This window comes from Cryptomeria japonica, chromosome 10, assembly GCF_030272615.1.
Source record: "Cryptomeria japonica chromosome 10, Sugi_1.0, whole genome shotgun sequence".
NCBI lineage: Eukaryota > Viridiplantae > Streptophyta > Pinopsida > Cupressales > Cupressaceae > Cryptomeria > Cryptomeria japonica.
Window position 1 is genome coordinate 506706676 of NC_081414.1, and position 24195 is coordinate 506730870.

General features: G+C 36.3%; 1 protein-coding gene across 1 annotated transcript in view; it reads left to right on the plus strand.

Moving 5' to 3' along the window:
* The window catches only part of LOC131079639 (uncharacterized), a 326487-nt gene that overhangs the window by 120120 nt on the left and 182172 nt on the right, over positions 1-24195 (plus strand). The window contains exon 8 of the mRNA XM_058017643.2: positions 13303-13382. Coding sequence (XP_057873626.2) covers positions 13303-13382 — 80 coding nt within the window. The remainder of the gene's footprint in view (positions 1-13302; positions 13383-24195) is intronic.

Consider the following 24195-nt stretch of genomic DNA (forward strand, 5'->3'; position numbering starts at 1 on the left):
TAGGTTGAGAGGATTTCAACATGTGCGGTAGAATTCACAACTGAGCCAAACTTGTGAAGTTTTCATTTGAAGACAAATTTATAGAGGGTTAAGGTTGATCCAGAAATAAAGATAGCTAGAATGGTAAGCCTGCTCTTTGAGCAGGATATGCTGGTTTGAAGATTTCAATCTTGAGGAGTTCGATGGTAGATTGAAGATATTGTTGTGTTGATCTCAAGTGAGTCCAGGTAAAAGGAGAAAAGAGTTTGATGTGAGTTTTTGGCTCAACTTTACTGGGGCCGCCATTGGAATAGGAGGCCACATTAAGGAAGTTCAGGTCGCAGATAGGAGAAGTCTTCATAGGTTAATTATCCATTTCATATGGAAAATCACTGGAGTTTATCTATACACGGCCACCTTTAAAAAAAAGACGTGAGGATTCCTGCTCGTAGCAGCTTTTTTGAGAGAGTCGCAACTTTTTTGAGAGAGCCTCTATGGATAAGGGCATTGTGAGTCAAAGAATTGGGGATCCAAGGTCGACATAAGGATAAATTGGGTCGTTTTTGGTCTAAGAAATAGACTATGGAGGACACCACCATTAATATTACCGCTGTGCTTAGACAGAGGGCCTTGGGGTTTAGCTTAAGGCATAAAAAGGATTACGACATCCATAGAAAGAGTGAACTTTCATTTACTTGTGCAGCTGCCCTCTCATTTCCTTCAACACACTTGTCATTAGACGCGAGAATAGTATGGGGAGGGTCATACTGGAGTGAGGAGTGTAGGAGTGAATCACCACTAATTTTATAGCCAAGATATGTAAATTCCTTGAGTCAAGACTCAAGAAATTGTATTTGGCACTCGTCGTTTCTGTTCACCTGCGACTCAAACGTCGTAGCACCAGAGAGCCAAATCTGCATCATATTTATCAATACATTCTAATATCACTTTCAACATGCACAAACATACCACTGGGTAATAATAAATGCAGGAGTTCACTGTGGCCATGGCCTCAGTTTCAACGGCTTTGCTGAGGGAATGGATAATCGAAAAGCAGAGTCAACAAATTTTTTCGAGATTATGTGGGGGGAATGCAAGTTTATTAGGACTGAGTGCATTACGCCAACCTATTAAACTGTGCCTATGTAGAGGAGAAGGAGAAACATCTCTTCGAGATTACTCATTAAATTTTGTACTCATTGATTCTCTGGCTAATCTTGTTGCTGTTGAGGAATTTCTTTGGCCTAGAGTTCAAAGAGGTGAGGTAGACTTAATCCCTTCAGATAGTTGCGGTGCCCAGGTTGAAACAACTGACAAATCTCCAACATCATCTGCACTAGTGTTTGAAGAACGGTCTGTTTCAAATAGACATAGTGGAAGTTCTGCCACCAAGAACTTAGAGGGAACAAGTGCAAGCTCATCAAAGGAAAAGGAAAAAGCTGTTTCAAAATGTGTCGAGCTGAAGGCATCAACACAACAAACAATCTTTTTGCCTGTGGTTGGGCTAGTAGATCCAGACAAACTCAAGCTTGGGGATCTAGTGGGAGTGAATAAAGATAGCTATTTAATACTTGACACTTTGCCATCTGAATATGATTCTCGGGTGAAGGCTATGGAAGTAGATGAAAAAAAAAACTGACTGAGGATTACAATGACACTGGGGGGCTTGAAAACAGATCGCCGAGTTGGTTGAGGCAATTGTCTTGCCCATGACTCACAAGGATAGTTTTGAGAAACTCGGAATTTCGTCCACCAAAAAAAATGTCCACAACTTGTCCAGAACGGATTGAGGAGCAAAAGGATGATGAGAGATTGCATAAGGAATTCAAGAGAGGAAGAGCTTGCTGCATCCTGTGAGGAAGTCACGCAGGCTGAAGAAATCTACGGAGACACAACATGCAGCCATAGGACTAAGTTGAGACATCTCTCGAAGAGGAAGAACCTATACAGATTGCGATCAGTTTCTTCAAAGAGGAGGAGATAACATTCAGAGGTAGTCTGACAAACCAATAGAGACAACCTTGGACAAGGAGGTCACGAGGTTGATACAAGAACTTGGAGCTTTAGAGGGAGCCACATCATCATGAAGATTTGTTGTAATTTATATTTCTCTAAGACAAAGAAGTATGAGGTGAAAGCCCTTAGTAGTGTATATTTCTCTGGGACGAAGAAGTATGAGGTGAAAACCCTTGTTAATGCATTTTTCTCTGTGACAAAGAAATTTGAGGTGAAAGCCTTTGTCTTTCCACCCTCTGTGAGTAGCCATGGTGGGCGTCATGTTGAGAGACTCCATGACAACATCACGTTGAGAGACTCCGTGATGAATTCTTTGTACTTGTGTTTTTCCACTCATGGTTGTAGCCATGGTGGACGTCATGTTGAGAGACTACATGACGACATCATGTTGAGAAACTTTGGGATGAACACTTGTACTTGTGTTTCTTTCCACATATGGGAGTAGCCATGGTGGACGTCATGTTGAGAGACTCCATGACGATGTGTTTCTTTCCACAAATGGGAGTAGCCATTGTGGGCATCATGTTGAGAGACTCCGTGATGAACCTTTGTACATCTCTGAGACTGAGATGTCTTCTCCACAAATGGATGTAGCCATTGTGGGCGTCATGTTGAGAGACTCCATGACGACGATATTTGATTAATACTTCCCTAGCTAAGAGTGAGTGTTAGCATTTTATAGCTGCGGGAGGTATTTCTAGAAGCAAGTCGGCCTATTGCAAATTATTATTATTGGAGTTGAGGAAAAATCATAGAGTATAATAGATTAATAATTATTATAAGATTCCTAAGTTTAGCTTAAGCATAGAGTATAATAGACTAATAATTAAATAAATAATTATTAGCTAATAAAAGATTACTCTAACACCCCCCCTTAAGATGAACTTAGGGAGTTAGCTAAAAACCAACTAAGGACTAAAAAAACATTTAAAAAATGCATGTAAGCAACAATGGGTCCCGACAATCTGTAAAGTGGAGAAAAAGGATAAAACCCTATGGGAACAAAACTCCTCTCCTAGAAGAGATGAAAGCTCAAGTGAAGGTCTAAGAAGCCTCCAAACAAGAGTGGTCCAGAAGATAGGAACAAAAAGAAGAGAATGAAGAACACCACTGAAGCATGAAATAGCTGCAAACACTGTCAAAGAGTAACTGCTGATCTGAAGAACCTCCACTGAAATAGAACATGACCAGGTAGAGAAGATTGTAATCTGCATGAGTGCCCTCAAATGACACTACTCGAATCAGATGGCAAACAAAGGCAAACAACTGAACTCGAAGATATAGATGGCATGAAACACCAAAGCCTGAAGAGCTGATCAATCGAACCAAGAAAGCATTAGAACCAACAGGATAAACCTCCCCATAATGCTGAAAAGGGAGAGGGACAGGTACATTGAAAAGAACGGCCAACAAGAACTACATTACGAAGAACCAGGAACTTCGAAGGTGCAGAGAAAGTACATAGTGTCGTGGAAGGAACACTCACTTGACACACGTCATGAGGCTAATGTCGTGGAAGGAACACTCACTTGACAAAGGTAGATGACAAACAAAAGACAAACAGCAACCCCCCCATGACACTTTATAAGTAGTGCATGTACAATAAGGCACAAGATGTGCAAGATCCCAAGTATACAATGCATGGTGGCACTTTATCTCAGTGCGTTTGCATAAATAAAATGCTACAATGATAAGAAGAGATAGAAGAATGGAAACAAAAAGTCAAAGACGAGACATCCTACTCAGAAAGAGATCCCAAGATCTGAAACATCCAAGATATTCACCAGAGTGCTGAAAAGCAAAAAAACTGAATAAAATATACCAAGAGAAAAATCTGGAAAGAACACTCATATGATTGGAAAGTACACAAAACAAGCTTTCCAACAATATAAAGTTTTCGAAAAACGGAGTTCGAATGCTCAAGTGATGTCTCCCGGAGTGCAAAAAGGAACCTTTGGCTTTGACAACAAAAAACGCCATAAAAAAAAACAAAATCAAAAGTTCAAACCTCCAGATCTGGATAGAGCTCAGAAAGAGCTTTCCGACGATATAAGGTTTTTGAAAAAGCGCCTCCGTATGACCAAGTTACGGCCAAAAGAAAAAAACCCCTCTTTTAGGGCATAAAAAGGTTAAAAACAATTTTTTTTTTTTACGCATTTGCAGGTATAGTCGTACGGATTTTTGTGCCTCGTAAAGCGTGTCAAAGAAAAAATCATGGCTTAGATGCCTTTGTTATCGAAATAGGTCGAATTATATATCAAAATGACTGGAAATGCTCTTCTGAATCCAACCATGAGGTCCTTTTGGCACCAAAATGTACCAAAAAATCAGCTACCCACAGAAATGGAAATAAACAACTGCACAAACCCCCAAATACACAGATCTGAAGAAGAAGGCCCAAAATCTTTCATGAAGAGAATAGGGGCATGCAGATCTGGAGCTCTGATACCATATTGGAGTTGAGGAAAAATCAACTCTACAGCTCCCAAAGATCACCTGCATGCAAACCTATCACAGAAGGAGAGAAGCAAAATAGCTATGGAGGCCAGAATTCAGAGATCCAGAAAAGAGGAGTCATATTGATTGTGCAACAAGAATGCAATTTAATAATTAGAGTTGTTATAAAAATACAAAGAGAGATTTCTTATAAAAGGATACTCGAAACCCTAAAGAATTATAAGATTCCTAAGTTTAGCTTAAGCATAGAGTATAATAGACTAATAATTAAAGAAATAATTATTAGCTAATAAAAGATTACTCTAACAATTATTTTATATTTATAAGGACCAACCCAAGATGAAAAGTCACCTTGGTTCTTGAATGAGGCCGACCCTTGTGAAGAGTCACCTTGCTTGAGAAAAGGCACCGTACTTTGTATATATAGAAGGTGATGATCATTTCATTTTGATCAATCAATTCAATAAAATAAGAGATATATTCTTGGCTGGGTTTTTCTCCCTCGGGGACGGTTTTCCCAGGATATATGCTGTGTTCTATTTTTCATGTGCTGTTGTATTTCTGTGTTTCTGTGTATTGCAAATCTGATCATAAAAATAACAAGTTGAAGTTAGGTAATGAGAGCTGAGATTTAACATAGCTCTGGAAGAAAGAGGTACGAAGGTAGACATCTTAGTGGAAGGGATCTCCTCTGGGAATGTGCCATATCTGATATCAATACTGTCTAAGGCCTCAAATATTTGGTGATGTGTTTTTGTATGTTCAACTTGCTGATGTCTTTTCATCTGTGTTGACAGATTTCTCTTGTATAGAAAGCATACCTGTACTGCAAATGGATGTGACGAGTCACAATGGATTCTTTGCCTGTGATTTAGCATTTCGTATACAAAGAGAATGCATATAAAGGTGTATGCTCAAACTTGAAGTTATGGAGTTTGGTAGTGTGTCAGTCTCTAGAAAGATGATGGTTAGTCATTTCAGATTTTCTTTATAGGGTGTGAATAAACCTATAATTATGATACATGAAATCCCAAATATAAGTTAATTAGATATGACATGATGAAGCCATCATGAAATTAGAGATAGGGTCAGAAACAGTGAAGGATCTTCTGTCTCCATTTCAAGTTTGAGGTGTTGGAGAAGGGAGGTCTTCTTGGCATGCCAACTGAAACGTCACAAGTATGAAGTAGATGCAAAAGCTAATCTAAATCGAGGGAACCATGTATTGAATTTTATAAAGCATAACAGCTGCATGATATGTCAGTATCATGAGAATAATTGTGCACCAAATTCAGTTAAGTGATTTCATGTGGGGAATTTCTTTGCTGGATTACATTTTTATAACATAGAGAGCAAGGACCCTATGACATTATCCTAGCCTATCTATGACAAGCTTGGTCCTCAGATTTCACAGCTTTGATGTGCAGGAGGCATGACTAAGGTATGGAAGATGCCTTCTAAGTGTTTTGAAATTTAACTCAAACTCACTATTTTCCAAGGTCCTTAGGTTGAATATCCATCCACTGGCTACTTTTTCGTTAGTGAACCCATATGTCCTAGTAGTCATCATTAATTAGCTTATTAACTGTCTTTAGAGATCTTTATAGAATGATCTCATCAACTTAATTCAAGAAGTAATAGTGAACCAAAAAGAATGTATAGTTTTTGACATGAGAATATTGAAAGCCCAAAAGTATTGGTGAGAGTTGACAACATTTTTGTACACCTTGTTTTGTGTGCAAATCAATTCATGAGCGGTTTCTACTCTTGCATGCACTTGAACAACAACTTTTGATATAAATTATAATATAATGTCATAATTATAGGGGCTACTAAGCAGGGCTGGTCCTCCATCTCAAGTCTGAAGAAGACACCTAGGAGAAACAGTAAAATTAACAATTTGTTTGCTTGTGAACTCAATTATGATGGTAAGAAAGTATTTGTAATCATTGATAGGATGCTCTATTTTGAAAAGTACTCAGTGATCTAGATGCCATATTTTAAATTGTGGAAATGTATGTGTTGTGAGTAGAAGAAATACTTGTAGTGAGTGCAGAAGGATTTGAGAAAAATCTGCAAGAAAGATATAGAACTGAATCAACAAACTATTTCCTAGCATATGGCATATCCTTGAGATGGATTTATGATTACTTATCTTTTGGCTACATCAATGCCATCAATTTGTGAACAACTTTTTGTCTATCCACTATTTGCAAACCTCTAGATCTCTATTATGTTTGTTTTACTTGAGTATGGTACAAACATAGATCTGAGACTCAGACTCGGCGAAGGTGACTCGACTCAAAGGTGACTCGACTCAAGACTTGGCAAAAACTCTCGACACAGACTTGACAAAGTGAAAATCCCAAGAAACTTAGATATTTTTAAGGATTTAAAGCTTGTTTCATGTATCCTTTATTAAATAAACTTAAGGACACAATAACATCATCAAATAGAAGGTATTTTGATTAGATACACACGTATGCATCGATCACATATGTATAAAGTTATAAACACAAATTGTAGCTGAAGGAAATAGCACACTTAGATATATAAATATTTTCAAATGTATACAAAACTAATGGAATATGAAATATATAGCATCAAATGTTCCAAACAAATATCAAAACAATAACTAGAAGTCTATGGCTCAGAGGAGCCTGTATCCTTCCTACAAAGGCGTCTAAGGTAGGTCCTAGATGCTGTAGCAGCCATAATATTTTTATTACTATGAATATGTAGAGATTTGCAACAAGGGATATGTATTGTATTATGTAGGTTTTTATGATCATTATTCATCATTGGCCTATTAGCTGCTTAAAGTTTGATGGGGGTTTGTGGGCAACACGAAAACGAGGTTGAGGGTAGCACCCCTCATGGGGGTCTGAGGGTGAGAGAGAGAGAGAGGTAGAGAGGGGATAGAGGAAGAGTGATAGGGAGAGAGATAGGTCTAGAGTTTAGAGCAAATAAAGTGAGTGAGATGGAGTGCGAGAATGTTGATAGGAGTCTGTTGATTATTAAAATTTGACCAAGTTTGAAAATTTATAAGATTTTCTAAAACCTAGAATTTGCATTATAACTCCCAGAGATTTGAAACCACTTTCAAACATCTTCCCAATATACACATGAAATATAACTTATAAGAAAGGAAAAAGACATTAAAATGTGGCTTATACTTAAATGTTATATTTCATGTATATATTTTGATGAAGAGAATGAGATTGACTTGAAGACAAAGATGGGTAGTTAAGTGCTATATTCATGTATATTCTAGGGGTATGCCATAAACCAAAAAAGCATTGAAATGTTGCGACAAAAAAGAAAAAACTGGGTGACGAGACTTGGCGAGTTCAAGAGACTTGGTGAGTCTCACCTAGGCTCGGCCGAGTTTGGGTCCTTGGGACTCGTTGAGGGTGACCTGACTTGTGACTCACTAGGTTTGTGCAAGTCTCGGAACTTTGGTATACAAATGTATTTAATACATGAGGATGACATCACAATTGCCTCTCCACATCATTTCTGCATGCAGGGACTGCCATTATTTAAATTTGTCAACACACTAAAATTCTTAATTTGCCACCACACATTCAAAAATGCATCCATATGACGTGCAAGGTTACATTTACGGTACACCCCAAAAATGATTTATTATCTGCATCTCTTGTTTATCAGATGGATGTTAAGACAACATTCCTGAATGGCGAGATCGTGGAAGAAGTCTACTTAGAGCAACCTGAAGGGTTTGAAATTCATGATGCAAAGTCTCATGTGTGTAGACTCAAGAAAGCTCTTTATGGGCTCAAACAGGCTCCCAGAGCCTGGTATGAAAGAATTGACATCTATCTCTCAAAGTTGGGTTTCTCTAAGAATGATGCAGATCCTAATCTCTACCTCAAAAGAAATAAAGGTGATATGTTAATATTAATTTTATATGTTGATGACTTATTAATCACAGGAGATGATCACCTAATAGATTAATGCAAGAAAGATCAATCCACAGAATTTGATATGAAAGACTTGGGGCTTCTTCATTACTTCCTAGGATTGGAAGTATGGCAGAATTCTGATAATATTGTACTGAACCAAGGGAAGTACACCTTGGACATATTGACAAGATTTGGAATGCTAAACTGCAGACCCATGACCTCTCCTATGGAAACCAACTTCCATAAACTTAAAGAAGCAACAGTAGAATCAAGACCTACTGACCCCACTCAATACAGGCAGATGATTGGGTCCCTGATGTATCTAGTAAATACAAGGCCAGATATCTGCTATGCTGTTAATGCCTTAAGTCAGTTCATGTGTGAACCTAAGGAGATACACCTGGTTGCAGTAAAGCATATAATGAGATATCTACAAGGTACCCTAAAGCTTGGTCTTAAATATGAAAAGGTTGACATAGATCTACATGGATTTACAGATTCAGATTGGGCTAGCAGTGTGACTGACAGAAAGAGCTCTTCAGGGTGCTGCTTTAGTTTAGGGTCAGCCATGATATCCTGGATCAGCAGAAAACAATCTTCAGTAGCTCAGAGTTCCACAGAGGCTGAATATATTGCAGCTTCAATGGCTGCCCGAGAAGCAGTATGGCTAAGGAAATTGCTCGTGGGATTATTTGGAGAACATATGAAACCTACAGTCATTCAGTGTGATAATCAAAGCTGTATAAAACTCTCTGTAAATCCAGTATTTCATGACAGGTCCAAACATATTGAGATTCCATATCACTATGTACGAGATATGGTTGACAGGAATGTGATAAAGTTAGAATATGTGTGTACAGGAGACCAGACTGCAGATATTCTGACCAAACCACTTTCCAGAGTGAAGGTTGATCACTTTAGAAAAGGTATGATAGAAAGGTAATCTACTTTGTAATCTATACTTACATATATTTAAGATGTTTAAGGTGTAAACTTCTTTGTCATGTTTGGACTATCTCTTGGCTTCTTGCCACCTGTGTTCATATCTAAGAGGTGACGATCTCTCAGATACTGAACACTTGTATGTAGACATCATAAGGTGATGATCTTATGATAGTCAAACCAGTAATCATGTTGGATCATTGGTAAGTCATGGATGTGCCATGACTATGTTTGTACAAATGTTATTGCATTATCACAACTTGGATATGATGAGAACTTAAGCACTTCTCATATGGTTATCCTTGTATTGTGTGTTAGGCAATACTGATATCATGTGTAGGTGATATCTCAACCATTCATCATGTTGGATCTCTGGTAAGTCATGGATGTGCCATGACTATGTTGTGATAAACATTTATAAATGTTATTGCACTTATCACAACTTGGATATGATGAGAAACTAACCTTTCTCATAGACTTATCCTTAAGTATTGCGTGTTAGGCAATACTGATATCACGTGTTAGGTGATATCTTGATGAATCTTACAGATCACATGTTTTGGTGATTTCTCACATGATCAGGTGACGATTCTCTTACTTTTATCACATTTTAAAATAATACTTTATGTCACATGCTCAAGTGATGTTCTTCTATTTTGTATCATATGTCTTGATGGTACTTCTCATGTATAAATGATTTTTGCTGACTGACATTATCTTAGTTATGAAAAGGAAATGTGATGCAGGTTACCTTATCTATCTTCCAAAGCTAAGAGGGAGTGTTAATGCATGGTAGCTTATGCAAGATAAGATCTTCCTAACCTTCCTTGTTCTGTTATTTATCTACATGCTTCATGTCTGATTTATATTGCATATGATTATCGGATTGTACAAACATTGCTTATCATTATGCTATCGGGCTAACAACCCGATAGCATATTAATGTCAATTGTTAATTGGCATTAATATGCTATCGGGGTATTAACCCGATAGCATATTAAATGCTATAAGTTATCGGGTTAAATTCGCCGATTCATACTTGCTATCGGGTGCATAAACATTGGCACCGATTCACATCTGTTATCGGGCTTAATTATATCGGGCATACTTGTTATCGGGTTTAATGAATACACCGCTTCATTTGGCATTAACATTGGTTAACAAATGCACCGGTTGGATTATATACATCGTGCACTTTGAATCATCGGTGTTTATATGAACCGATTCATTAAATTGATCAGTCATTATATTATGATATTACAATATGCTATCGGGGGTTTTTGAACCGATAATCAGCATTGTGTTAATGGTATAATTGTAAAGGCACCGATCAATGGGTGCATTGATCGGTCATGCCTAAAAGGCATGACCGGTCAATACACCAATTGACCGGTTGCCTAAATGATATATATGCCAATTGAATTCATTTGGAGGAGACATAGAAAATATTAAATGATCTCTCTCCTTCAGACCTGCAGATAAAAGTCAGAATTATTAGACATTGACATAATTCCTCATATCCATATATAGCATTCATAGTTCATAACTTGTTCTTTAATTAAAATTGAAATAACTTTACACATTCAACTTGGCATGAATCATTTGCCCTTTCTTCAAAAGTTAAGTTTTCGGTTTTGCTACAAGGTCGAGTACGGGTACAAGGTTCTAGTATGGGGTGAGGTAGAAGAGGGTTTTGGTTGTAGGACAAATTTTTTTCCTTGGGTCCGATTGTATTACATATATCCAAAAGAAATTAAAAATATATAGAATTACAATATTCTAACGTTTGAAGCCATTCCTATAGCATTGACCTACTTGCTAGAGACCACTTGTAACATGGCTCTTGTTGAAAGAAATGCCAAGAAGGCTGCTTCCAACATGTTCATGGTGCTTCAGGTAGACACCCTTAAAGAACAAAATAGACAAAATTGCAAATACATTTGATAAATCATATGATAATGATATTTGAATCTTTGATAGTATGATACTTCATCATTGATCAATGATATTATTATAGTCATAAAGATAATTGACTAATGGTTTACCGTTTATCGATTAAGAGCTTTGATGATAAAATGCATTAACTGGTGGTATACCATCTGGTTCAACAATATCATGAAATGCACTACTCTCTGGGTACTGCCATCCAAATTTACAAAATAATGAGATATGAACTACAGATGTCTGTATTAGAAGGAACAAATCACCCAACATGCTAAGAACATTATGCTAATAATCAACTACATTGCTGCAACATAACATTAGCTCACCAAACCCAGAGAATAGGCAATGATCAGCTTACATTGACTGAACAACTACACCACTGAAACTTACCTCTGAATGTTGATGGATTAGATAAGTGTGGACCCGAAATATCAATTCTACTGATACCCCTTAAGTCTGAACTGAACTGTCTCTTTCAAGCTTCTCTTCTGAGTGATCATGAGTGTGTATTCACCCAAGTGTGAACTGAACTTATATCAGACCTGTAGGGCTTAGCAAACAGCAGATACAGAGGATGATACAGCTGCTCAGTTACCCAAACTCCAACTTTTAGTCAAATCTCACCTTTCTTTGTCATACCCAGCATAGAAAATGGTGCAGACAGCTTGAAACAAGGAGAATATTTAGGGAAAAAGGCAGTGGTTCTGCCAAGCAGCCAGACACCCATCTCCAGGCGGCAGTACGGTGCAAAAATATCACTCCAATCTGCATTTAACAATGGTACAGCCTCCTTTGGAAACTTGTACTGCCTCAATACCAACATCTAATTCATGAAATGGTGTTCAAATCAACCTAAACTGAAACTCAATCACTGGAAACAATTAAGGGTTATATTGAGAAATCAAAACACAGAAAATATCTCCATTCTTAGTAGCAAACTGGAAAATAATCTCAATATTCAGCACAATGGTGATTCTAGAGTGAAACCACACAGCCAGTTAGGAGGGTTTTCATCCCCAAAACTGGATATAATTATTTAATCTATTTTCCCTTTACCAATACCCAATATCTTATGGGAAGAGTGTATGAAACTAGGATAAGGGTCAACAGTAGCTTATGCTTAAGAAGGGGACATTACAAACACTGCCAAAAGTTGAGTACAATTAATGTGACCAAACATAATATGCAGAATTAAGGCAGCATCAATATTCAGAATAAACTGTAATTGAAAGATTCACAAAATAGAATAGAAACTTGGCATTCATTTATATTTTTAAATATTGCAACGTTCCATTTATCATTATGGCCGACAATAAACCCCATAAAATATTACAGTATTTGTATCAACAAGTTTTTCATCATTGAGCATATTGTCAAGCACAAGAGGCATGTCATTTGGACACCATTTCACACCCACATGCATGACAATGATTAATGCAGGGCTAGGTTGGTGAAACTTAATGTGCAAATTAATTATTAAACACCTAGTTTTAAAATAAACAGTATAACACCTGTTTTATCTAGTATATTCAAAATTTTGATGTCCATAATCTAATGCTTGCTACAATAATATGCCTCTTCATTCATATATGTGATTTTGATGTGCATAACTACACTATTTGGGGAAACACACAGTACAATCTCTTGATCCATACATGGGTTTTATTTCTTCTGGAATGCCTATCATAAATATCTTGCTAGGTGAACTTGGCTATTATTTAAATGAGTTATATATTTTAGAAGGAAAAGATGGATATGTTCAGATAATTTAAATTTAAGAAAATAAGAAAATGAATGTCAAGAGTTTCAAACTATATTAACTTTTGAATATTGTTGGGTGCCATACAGCTATTGACAGGGCTTGTTAGCATGATTTATAACCATCAGTAGATTCTATGAGAGAGGATATGGGAGTTTTGATTGTTTCAGGAGTTGAATTTATCCTTTTTTTCTTCTGCGTTCAAAGATGTTTGTGACCTGCCTTATGATACCATATGTTATTCAGGATATTTTGATTCTTTTGATTTTAAATTTGCAGTTGAGGAGAATGGTATGCATGGTCAGAATGGACAATTAGATGATGAATCAATTGATGCACAGCATTGGGATGTATCACAGGTTAGATTTTGTTTCTCTTCTATAACATGCCTTATAGAAAATGTATCTGTCTCTTCTATCTACTGGTTTTCTAGCCTATTAGATAATATTTATAAATAGAATAAATGAATGTTCAAATTTCAGTTAACAGTACTGTATTCCTATGTGCGAGGAGATTGTATGTGGGTGGCTTGGGATATGGTGATTCAGTTAGTTTCTAAGGCAAACACATATTTGTGAGAGAGTAAGGGTGGTTGGTTAGAATTTGAGAATCAATTTATAGGTACAAAGAAAAATATATTAAATGAAAAGCATAAATTATAGATTACATAGCAAACCTCAAAGGGAACAATATAGATGAATGGGGAGGTTCCATCATTACATTATTAAATATTAAATAAGATGATTTTCTAGTTCATATTATGTTAGATGAAATATTATTTTAAAGAATTGCATCTTTTGTAATCTCCAATTCTTCCTTATTGATCATTCTTAGAATTTCAATAAAAACTGTTATTGTTAGGACTAGAGGACTTGATGTTGCTGTATATGTTACAAAGTCATAGGTCTAGGAGGAATTATTTAATGTTCATAATAACCTGAATAATACTTTAATATTCATAATATCTTGAACAATACTTTCTCATGGAAAAGGGCACCCCAATGGAAAGGAGATTTCACATGGAAAAGAGTGCTCCACATGGAAAAGGAGATTCTATTGTTGGCACTCTTTGGCATGTGTCATTGGTTTTATGATGGTTGTAAGAAGTCATTGAATATAAGGTTAGTAGGTCGACTATTACTAGCATTTTTGGTGTGTGTAAGCTAAGCCACAACGTTTGGATTCGAGTTTATGTTCGGTAACAATAAATTTGGATGAAGTTCGGTGAGGAGGGAAAATTAAAAAAAAATTCGACATTAAAATATACTTATATAAATTTAATTTTTTTAAAATATAGATAATATATCTACAAAATTATAAAAATAGTATAACAAAAATACAAAATTAAATTTTATAGAAAAACATATTAAGTAAAATAAAACCAAATTTAAATACTCTTTTTATAAAAATTTAATATAAATTAAATAATATATTGGTTTTTTTAATTAACACTAACATTAAAATACAAAATGCATTTTCAATTTTTTTAATAAAATATAGAAAAACCAAATAAAAGAAAAACCTAAAAAGAATCTTAATCTATAAATGAAATTTCAATTTACCTAGGAGTTGTGGAGAGATGGAATTGGAGGGCTGTTGGTTGTCGCAAAAAAATAGAACTAGAGGTCTGTCGGCTGTCTTGGCTTTGTGCAGCCCGTAGGTTGATGCCATTGCTAGGCTTAATGGAATCTGTCGCAATGATTCATCTTGCCCTCTGTTTTTTTGTTGTGTATTTTGAGACCCATGTCACGTGGTCGTGCTTTAACAAACCCATCGATAGAAACAAATAAGCTATGCCCTAGCCGCTTGTGGGAGAGAATTAGTCCTCAATCTTGTGCTAATTTTACAAACTTTAACAAATTTTATATGTTTGTCAAATTTTTACCAAATTTCGAATTTCAAGTATGAAATTCGGCAAACCCTGTGACCAAGTGTGTATGTGTAATTATTGCCTATGTTGAAGTGTTTGGGAGTTACACATGGACTCTTTTGAAGCTGGGTTGAAATTGGTCCATCAAGAGCTACATTCAAGTTGTAGTGAAGTAACTCTTGGAGGTGGAACACATGGTTTGAACTTGGACCACGTTCACTTTATTTTAGCATATGAATTTGAGTCCATGGTTTTGGAATACCATTCTTGGTTTTGTGGGTCTCCTTGGCCTATATATTGGGAGGGCTTGGTTATGGAGATTGTATGTTATGTTTTCTGTGTGGTTATGCTGTCAAAAATTGAAGTACATTAGCATGATTTAGTGAATGTTTCCTTTCATTTTGTATCGAAGCTTGACTAGCCTATTAGATGTGTGGTGGGAGGCGGATATCTTTTGTATGAATGTTTGCTTGAATGGGAGTTTTTGTAGTTGATATTCCATTTTAGCATACAAATATGGAAAACACTTCTAGAATGGGGGCAGATAAGTTTAATGGAACAAACTTTGAGCTTTGGAAACTCAAGATGGAGGATCTTTTTGTTTGAAAACTGCTATCAAAGATGGAGATTAGGCATTGATTGACAACAACACAAAGAATCCTGTTTTAGTTTTCCTTGCAAATTAAGAAGTGATTATCAACATGACAAAGAACCTTGTTTGAGTTTTCCTTGCAAATTGAGTGTTCCTAAATGTATTTAGAGAAACTATCACTAGAAGCCTCTAGAAGGAGTTAGGGTAATTTTAATAGACAAAAGTCCCTAGGTAACAAGCCCTTTTTCTGAAAGAAGCTTTACTCCTTGAGCATGAGTCACGGAGACTGTGTGACATGGCACCTAGATGCTTTCAACATTGTGGTCAGCAAATTAGTGTTTGTGGAAGTGAAAATGCACGGGGAGGACCAATGAGTAATCTTTCTTCTTTGCCAAATTTATGTGAAAAATTGGTAATGGCAATCAGTAGGACCATCTCAAAGTTGAGGTTTGATGAGGTAGTCAATGTAGTATTTTTTGAAGAGATGCGGCAAAAAACATGAGAATTTGTGAAAGATTGTGTAAAGGATAAAGCCAAGGGAAAGGAGGACAAGCATGCTAAGTTTAAGGGGAGATCGAAGTCTCCTTCCAAGGTCAAGTGTTGGAATTGTGGCAGGATTGGGTACATCAAGAAAGATTGCAAGGAAAAGAAGGCAAAGAAAGAGTCCAATGATGATTTAGAGTTGAGATATTCTAATGATAGTGGTGGTGATTCTTTCGTGGAAACCTTGCTATACATGCACATGAGGGTGCATGGCTGATTGATTCTAGAGCCTCTCTTCACATGACTCCCAATAGGAATTGGTTCTTGGATGATGAAAGCTTAGATAGTGAATAAAGGTACATTGGAAATAACTCTTCTCTTAAAATCATTTGTCAAGGCATATTTGTAATTAGAATTTGAAGGACCAAAAACCTCTTCAATGTTTTGCACATTTTGTGTTTGGCAATAAACTTGCTTTTTGTAGGTAAATTGAATGATGTTGGTGTGTTGGTAGTTTTTAACAAAGATGGATGCAAGATGGTGTTTGGAGCGATGATCTTGGCTAAGGAAGTTTGTTCTAGAATTGTGTTCTATTTGGATGCTAGCATTATTTTGGAATGTAACAATTTTAAGAATTTTGATCTAGAGAATCATAAGTTTCCAATAGAGAATATAATGTTATGGCATGATAAGAAAGGCCACATTAGTAAGAAAGGCCTAAGGGCCTTGAAATGGAAATAATTATTAGGGGGGCTAATTAATTATAATATGCTGCCTTGTTTGCTTTAGTTTTTTTGTTTGTTTTGGATGTTTTTTGCAATGGTATTAGGATAACAAATTTAGTGCAGATAATAAAGTAACTTCCAGCAATAAACAACTCAGAAATATAACAATATTTAGAAATACATGTAGTGGAAAATCCCAGATTTTATTTCTCATCTGAAAATACAAATTTTCTCAAACGTAAAGGCAACCCAGATCATCAAATAGCATTACATATCTCTTTCAAACATACCTAGAAAATGCAGCAATGAAATAGACTGAATTGGTATTGAGATCAGCAAACTAGCACTTGTAGTTTGGATGCCAATCTCCAATAACTTCTCCGAAGGTCATGAAATGGATAGAAATGGTAGTGCAAACCCTAAACGCCTCCAAACATCAACAAAAATCTCATCAAATACAAGAAAATACCTCACATTCCCACGTGCCGATACCCAAGTTGGGTGCTGCCTGTAAGATATCTCCAACAAATACCACTCAGAGTAGATCTTTCACTACCATGGCTAGTCTTCTTCAAGAGGGATTTCGTGCTCAAGAAGGTTGAGATGGACCAAGTCCAAATCTCTAGAACCACATAGGGTTTTATTAGAGAGAAATATCAGAAATAATAAACTCAACATACCAAATGAGCCCTCAATTCCCCTTTTCATAAGCCTTTTAGAAAGCTTTCTGAAAATTCCCTTTTAAAATCACTTTATAAATTTATCAAGCCTTTTAACTCCAAATGATTTAATAATATATAATAGGGGAAAGGAGCCAGTAGTGGACATAGGACCAATAACCGTCATCTTTTTGTCAACTTCAACCCTCGTTAGTAGACATATTAGGAGGCAAAAAAAATGGTAATGGAAGGTCCATTAATAAATATGACATATACCAATAGTGGATATTTTTTTAGCTTTTTTGACCATAATTAGCCCATTACTGGGACATTTGTGCACCACTACTGGGTCATTTGTGCTTAACTATTGGAGCATTTGTCCACTACTACTGGCTATTTTGAGTTATCTACTATTGGCGCAAAGGTGATTATGTATTGGACCACACTTTGAAATTTGTACTTTTTGACCTTTGTGCACAACGAATTCCACAACGTGCATCGTTACTACCCACAAGCCAAAACAATAGCTTTAAGCAGTTAAGTCGCATACGGAGAGAACAAAAAAAAAATCGTCGGAATCGGATGAACCGTTTAGGAGCTTAAGATGTGCGAAGTTAGCTATGTCCACTACTGGCTCCTTTCCCCTATTAATAAAATTAAAATACAAAAGAATGAAAATAACATTTAAATTAAAATATAAAATTAAATATAATTAAAATTTAACTAAGTTAATGAATGGTCAAAAGGCATAAAATGAAAAGCTGTGTGACCCTCAAACATGAGATATAAAGGGAGAAGAGAACCTCATGTGAGAGGGAAAAGGGAGGAGAAAAGAAATAAGGGAGCATGTAAATCAAGGAATAGTCAATGGAAGAAGGAAGGAATGGGAAGTAAATAAGGAAGTGACTCTTCCAAAGGAGGGCAGAAATTATGAAAGGTTGTGACTCTTCCAAAGGGTGGTGATTGTGAAAGGTTGTGACCCTTTCAAAGGTGGGTGATCGCGAAAGGTTGTGACTATTATGAAGGGTGGTGATTGTGAAAGGTTGTGACTATTACGAAGGGTGGTGATTGTGAAGGGGTGTGACTTCTCCTTCACAATGGAAGATATAAAGGGAAGGAAGTGTCATTTGAGGGGAGGAAGAGAGAACAATTGGGAAAGAATATATAATCTTAAAAGGGTAGCAATGAAGGGTGGTGAAGCAAGTCTTATGAAAGGTGGTAACCCTTTACCGATGAAGTATAAAAGAGATCATTCCAATTATTCAATGATCATTTATCAATTATCATCCCAATCATTCCAATCAAGGAACAATCAAGCAGCAAATTATCCTATCAAATCAGTATACATTCAATTATCATTCACCAATATATAAAACAGCCTTCGTTACATTATCACTCACCAATACCTCAAATCATATAATCAAAGGAATTCATTCAATCAATCAATTATTCGTCAATCATTTAACCATTAGAGGCTAGACGGGATAACTACAGCAATATTGACACCTAGTTGTGTGATTATATATTCTCTTTGGTGGTACGATCTACATACATAGTAATAATGTTTATATCTGCATTCTCCAGATTAATATACTGCTGCTTTCAATTATTCAATATAGCATAATGTCACTATATATTTACTTCTGCATATAAAGTTATGCTGCTGTTAATATTATATATACATGTTCTGGACATACTTCTGCATATTATGACAAGTTATATGCTGCTGATAATATTGTTTATACATGTTCCGAACATAGATCTGATTATGGGTATTCTGTAATAATCTGAATACTGTAACATAAAATCTGAGCACTGTATATCAATTTATGCTGATTATAATACTGAAAGATAGGGGGAACAGTTTATCAAGACACCCTATGGGGAACGATTTAATAAGACACCTTATCATGTGTGGAAAGATAGGGGGAATGGTTTAAGAAGACACCCTATCATATGTGGAAAGATAGGGGGAACGATTTATCAAGACACCCTATCGTATATGGAAAGATAGGGGGAACGGTTTGATAAGACACCCTATCCGGTTTGACTTGATAGGGGGAACGGTTGATTAAGACACCCTATCCGGTTGGACTTGATAAGGGGGAACGGTTGGTCAAGGCACCTTATCAAGCATCCATAATAGCTTACTATGCTTGAGGCTTCATTAGTAGCCAAGTAGCAATATGAATCATTAGTAAATCATGGTTCATGTTTCTGACGTCTGTATTAACAATTGAATGTGTGCTTACTTTGTTCTCTCCTTATTTTTCAATCATTTTTTTAACTTGGTTATAGTTGTTATGATTACTTATTTATGTAGCATGATTTGTAGAATGTTTCCTAACTTTGTTTTTTAGGTCTTTATTCCTAAAGAGATAAAGTTACTTTCCCTCTAAATCTCTTTGTATTGGTTAAAACCAAATCTAGGGCAAATCTAGCGCAAAACTAATGTCTCTTACAAAGGGGACATTACATTTTAAAACATTTTCGGCATATAAAGTTACTTTTAAGCGTCCCATCATTTAAAACTTTCCATTCTCTTTCCAACGAGCTATAATAGTGAGGTTCCTGATAAATAAATTTAATTAAAGGCAACCTTAGTGAAAATAATTAAATATAGCTCAATAGTACATTCAACTAGCGAAATTAGTCGGAAAGCATCGGAATTGAAATTTGATTGCGTAGGAGTGATCTCGATGATAAAAGATGATAAACAAACGTGACTAGGTGACTTATTAAATATAGATGCTCCCTCCAAGAATCTTGGAGCCCAAAACAGAAGTCGGAAATAACATTTGAAAGTGTCATATGACTCCTCAAAACCATTTTAACTCACTAGTAACATCAAATTACCCCTCTGAACATGCTGACACAAACTCAGAAAGTCAATGACAATTGCAGTGCTAGAGAACCTAAAAATGGGGACATTACCATTAATTGTCACCTAGATTTTGATTTTTGTGAACATCATGCTTGAAATCAAAATCTGTTTTGATTTTATTTGATCCCTTTAAATTTGATCCATAGTGATGTATTCGATTACGTGGATATACCATCTCTAGGAAAATTTCTATATTATGGATTTTTCATTGATGATTTCTCTAGAAAACCATTGGTATTTTTCTTAGAAATAAATCCAATGATTCTTTGAAGTTCAGGGAGTTCAAAATTCTCACTGAAAGTTAGTTGGTGAAGAAGATCAATGTGTTGTGGATAAATAATGGAAGAGATTTTTGTTTAGGAAATTTTGATAAATTTTGTAGAGAACATGGTATTTTGAGCCGTATGACAACTTCTTAGAGCCCCATCCCTGCAACACAATAGAGTAGTAGAGAGAATGAACATAATGCTGATGGAGAGAGTTGGGAGCATGCTAAATGAAGTTGATTTGGAACAAACGTTATGAGCACAACTTTTTACTTGATTAACATGTCTCCTACTTCAATTTGTGTGGAGAAAAATGCTTAGGAGGCTTTGAATAGAAGAGTCATGTTCTCCCATAGTCATGTCCCTCCTAAGGTGGTGTCTCTTTGAAATATCCCCTTATTTTTTTCCATGTTAAAACACAAGGATTTGCACCCGTTAATGTTAGCATAAGAAAAATCCAGCAAACTCAACCACTTGTTCAGCGGGAGTATTAGATAGAAACTTGGAAAACATACTGAAAATGAAAGGGAATACAACTTAGCAGTGTAACGAGGCACTTCTTCTCAGCGGGCAATACAAAAACTAAACTGATGGTATGATGAAAGAATAAGTATCGGGTAGAATACTGAGAGGGGGGGGTGAATCAGTATATTGAAAAACTGATACAAAGTTCCCAAACTCAAATTCAATCACACAAAGTAAACATATCTCAGTCAAGATCAATATTCATAAGAATACTTGACATCAACCGGTTTAACTGTTATGACAACTTAACAGTAAACAACTTTAATCTTGTAAACATCAACAATGCTTAATCATAACTCAACATATTCATCTCAATGCTTCTAGTTATCATGCCTTATCAGAAGTTAACCAAATCAACAAATAAGATCATAACCACACAAACATTCACCACTTGACACAAATGTTTATACGTGGAAAACCCAAATAGGTAAAAACCACGGTGAGATGAGACTCACAAGGATAGCTATCTGAACTCTTCTAAAGTTTGCCCTGTTAGGAGCCAAGCCTGTTAAAGCTTTACAATAAGTCCTGTTAAGAACTAATTCCGGTTAGGAATCACCCGGTTAAGGGATTTGCAAATATGCCTTGATGAAAAGCACAATACCCTGTTAGGAGTAACCTCGCTGGAGGATTTAAGAATCCAAGCTAATGGACCACCTTGTTAGAGGATTTAATGAGTAACCAAGCTTGTTAGAGCTTACCCGGTTAAGGGATTTCACTTCTGCTGTAATTGTTAGAAAACAATAGATTTGCTTGATCTGTCTGAGTAGCACAACATTTGCTTGATCAGATCCTTCTAAGCTTCAATCTGCCTTCACTCAAAGTGTAGATCCATTCACTGGTTAGGCAACTACACACTCAACAGGTTTCTATCAATCTTGCCAACAACCTTTACAAACAACTTCATCGACCTTAAATACAAATCAATTAGGTCGGTAACACAACAAAAACCCAATTCTCATCATCGAGATTACAAACAAGTCGGTACAATCTTGACCGTTAGAAATCATGAAAATCTCTTCACATTCTTCAAGAAAATTCCAACTGCTCCATGATCACCGCTTCATCGGACTTTGTAACTCATCACACGCTGTGCATTAGATGCAATCCACTTTGCTCCTTCCCTAGACAAAAACAAACACGCCAAAACAATTTGAACTTATCCTCATACAATGATCACACGTGTCTCCATCATTACCGCTCATCAGATAATAAACCAACAAACTTGATCGGTTAGGGTTTAACAACTGATAGGGTTTACCGGTTACATTGCATAGAAAGGTTTAACCCTTTATACCGGTTTATCGGTTCAACTTACAAACTTTACATACCGGTTTACAACATCTTCCACAAAGTTCTTCTTACCGGTTACTAGCCAATATCAAAAACAACAATATCAGCAATAAAATGAATACCATTACCGGTTCAATTGACATCAATGACAACATATCATTAATGCAATCTCTATGTAAAATGCCAACAAACTCAAAATGCCAACATAAACTCGACCGCTTATTCAGCGGGAGTACTAATATCAAATGTTGGAAAGTAATGAAATAAGAAATTGGCGGTGAAGCAGCCACTTCCACTTCTTTAGTGGGTAACAAGATTAGCTTCAAAATCTGAAAATTAAGGAATGTTGTTTAGTACTACTAAACCAGTGAATTACAATAAAGCTAACATTGAAGCATCAAGAGAAAACACTATTACTATGATTCAAGAAGATAGAGAGACAAATCCAAACTCAAATCTGATAAATTATGATGGAAAATAGGAGTTTAGAACAGTGATACCCAATCTGATATGCAATAGCTGCAAACTGATCTTTTCAACCAGCAACCCAAGAAAACTTCAAATGATCATATCTCCCTCGATTCTCCTCAGAAATAGCTCAAACTCAAAGCAAAGACACCATAAAGGCTAGGCATCCAATTTCCATCCAATCTCAAGTCCCAACCACCAACTAGGGAGATGGCACGAATCCCAATGCAGCCTAGGCAAGATGGTAGGGCCAGCCAAAAGGTACGACCAGCAGCAAAAACCAATCTCCTCATCAAAAATCATGAAACCTTGGGCATAGGAGCGCCCAGATCTCTGGGAAAGAATTGGCCAGTACCCACAAAATCAGACCAAACCTCCAGATAGTGTGAGTATAATCTTGAATCAGCAACTAGGTTTTTTACACACCAAAAACAAACAACACCACTCACACACCAACTAGAAAACATCAAATCCACTCAAAACGGAAATCTCCATTGGAATACCCTGGCAACCTTTGGATGAAGCTGCTCCACACTCAGCTAGGAGTTATCTTTCAAACTCGAACTTGGAAGAAGCTAGGAGGCACACAACGCCAAAACAAGAGTCTCTGAAAATATTTCAGCAGCACTTTGTTATCAAAATAATAGCATACGCAAATGAGCCTCTCAAACTTGCTTTTATAGCTTTTCTCATGGAATCGACCCTTCTCCAGGCAATGTGGGATTAAAAGTTTTACTTTATTTTATTTCAATAACTAAATACAAATTATTAATAATTCCCAACTTGGACGACCACATGGGAACATCTTTTAAGAACAACTTAAAGTCATTGAGTTGGACGACCACATGGGAACATCTTTTAAGAACAACTTAAAGTCATTGAGTTGGACGACCACATGGGAACATCTTTTAAGAACACCTTAAAGTCATTGAGCCTAGACATGGGGGTCAAAAAACAACTTGAAATTGTAAAATCACTTCAGTTATTACCTTCCAAAAACAAACTCTAAGAGACTTGAATAAACCACCCCCCAAGCTGGACTACCAAAAATAGAAACCAAGTGCTGCATCATACTACTAAAAATAGTACTTACTAAAAATAGAAGTGACTTCAAACACCTTCTAAGCACAATCCGGGTAGCCATCGTCATTTGTTAAAAATAGTAAGTTCAAAAATCTCCTCTGATGGAAATGCATGTCACACCATTCTGAAGCTCTCTAAAAACTCAAAAAGACCCAAAGAGAAAACTGCCAAACTCTTGCAAACACGCCTTTGAAATCCACCTTGAAGATTGAAACCCTAATTTAGTCTCCGATTAGCCTATGGGTTTCCAGAATAGGCTAAAGATCCATCTAACAGTCTAAAGCTGAGAAGGGGACATTACTCTCTCCGTTGGTGTCTTCTGTC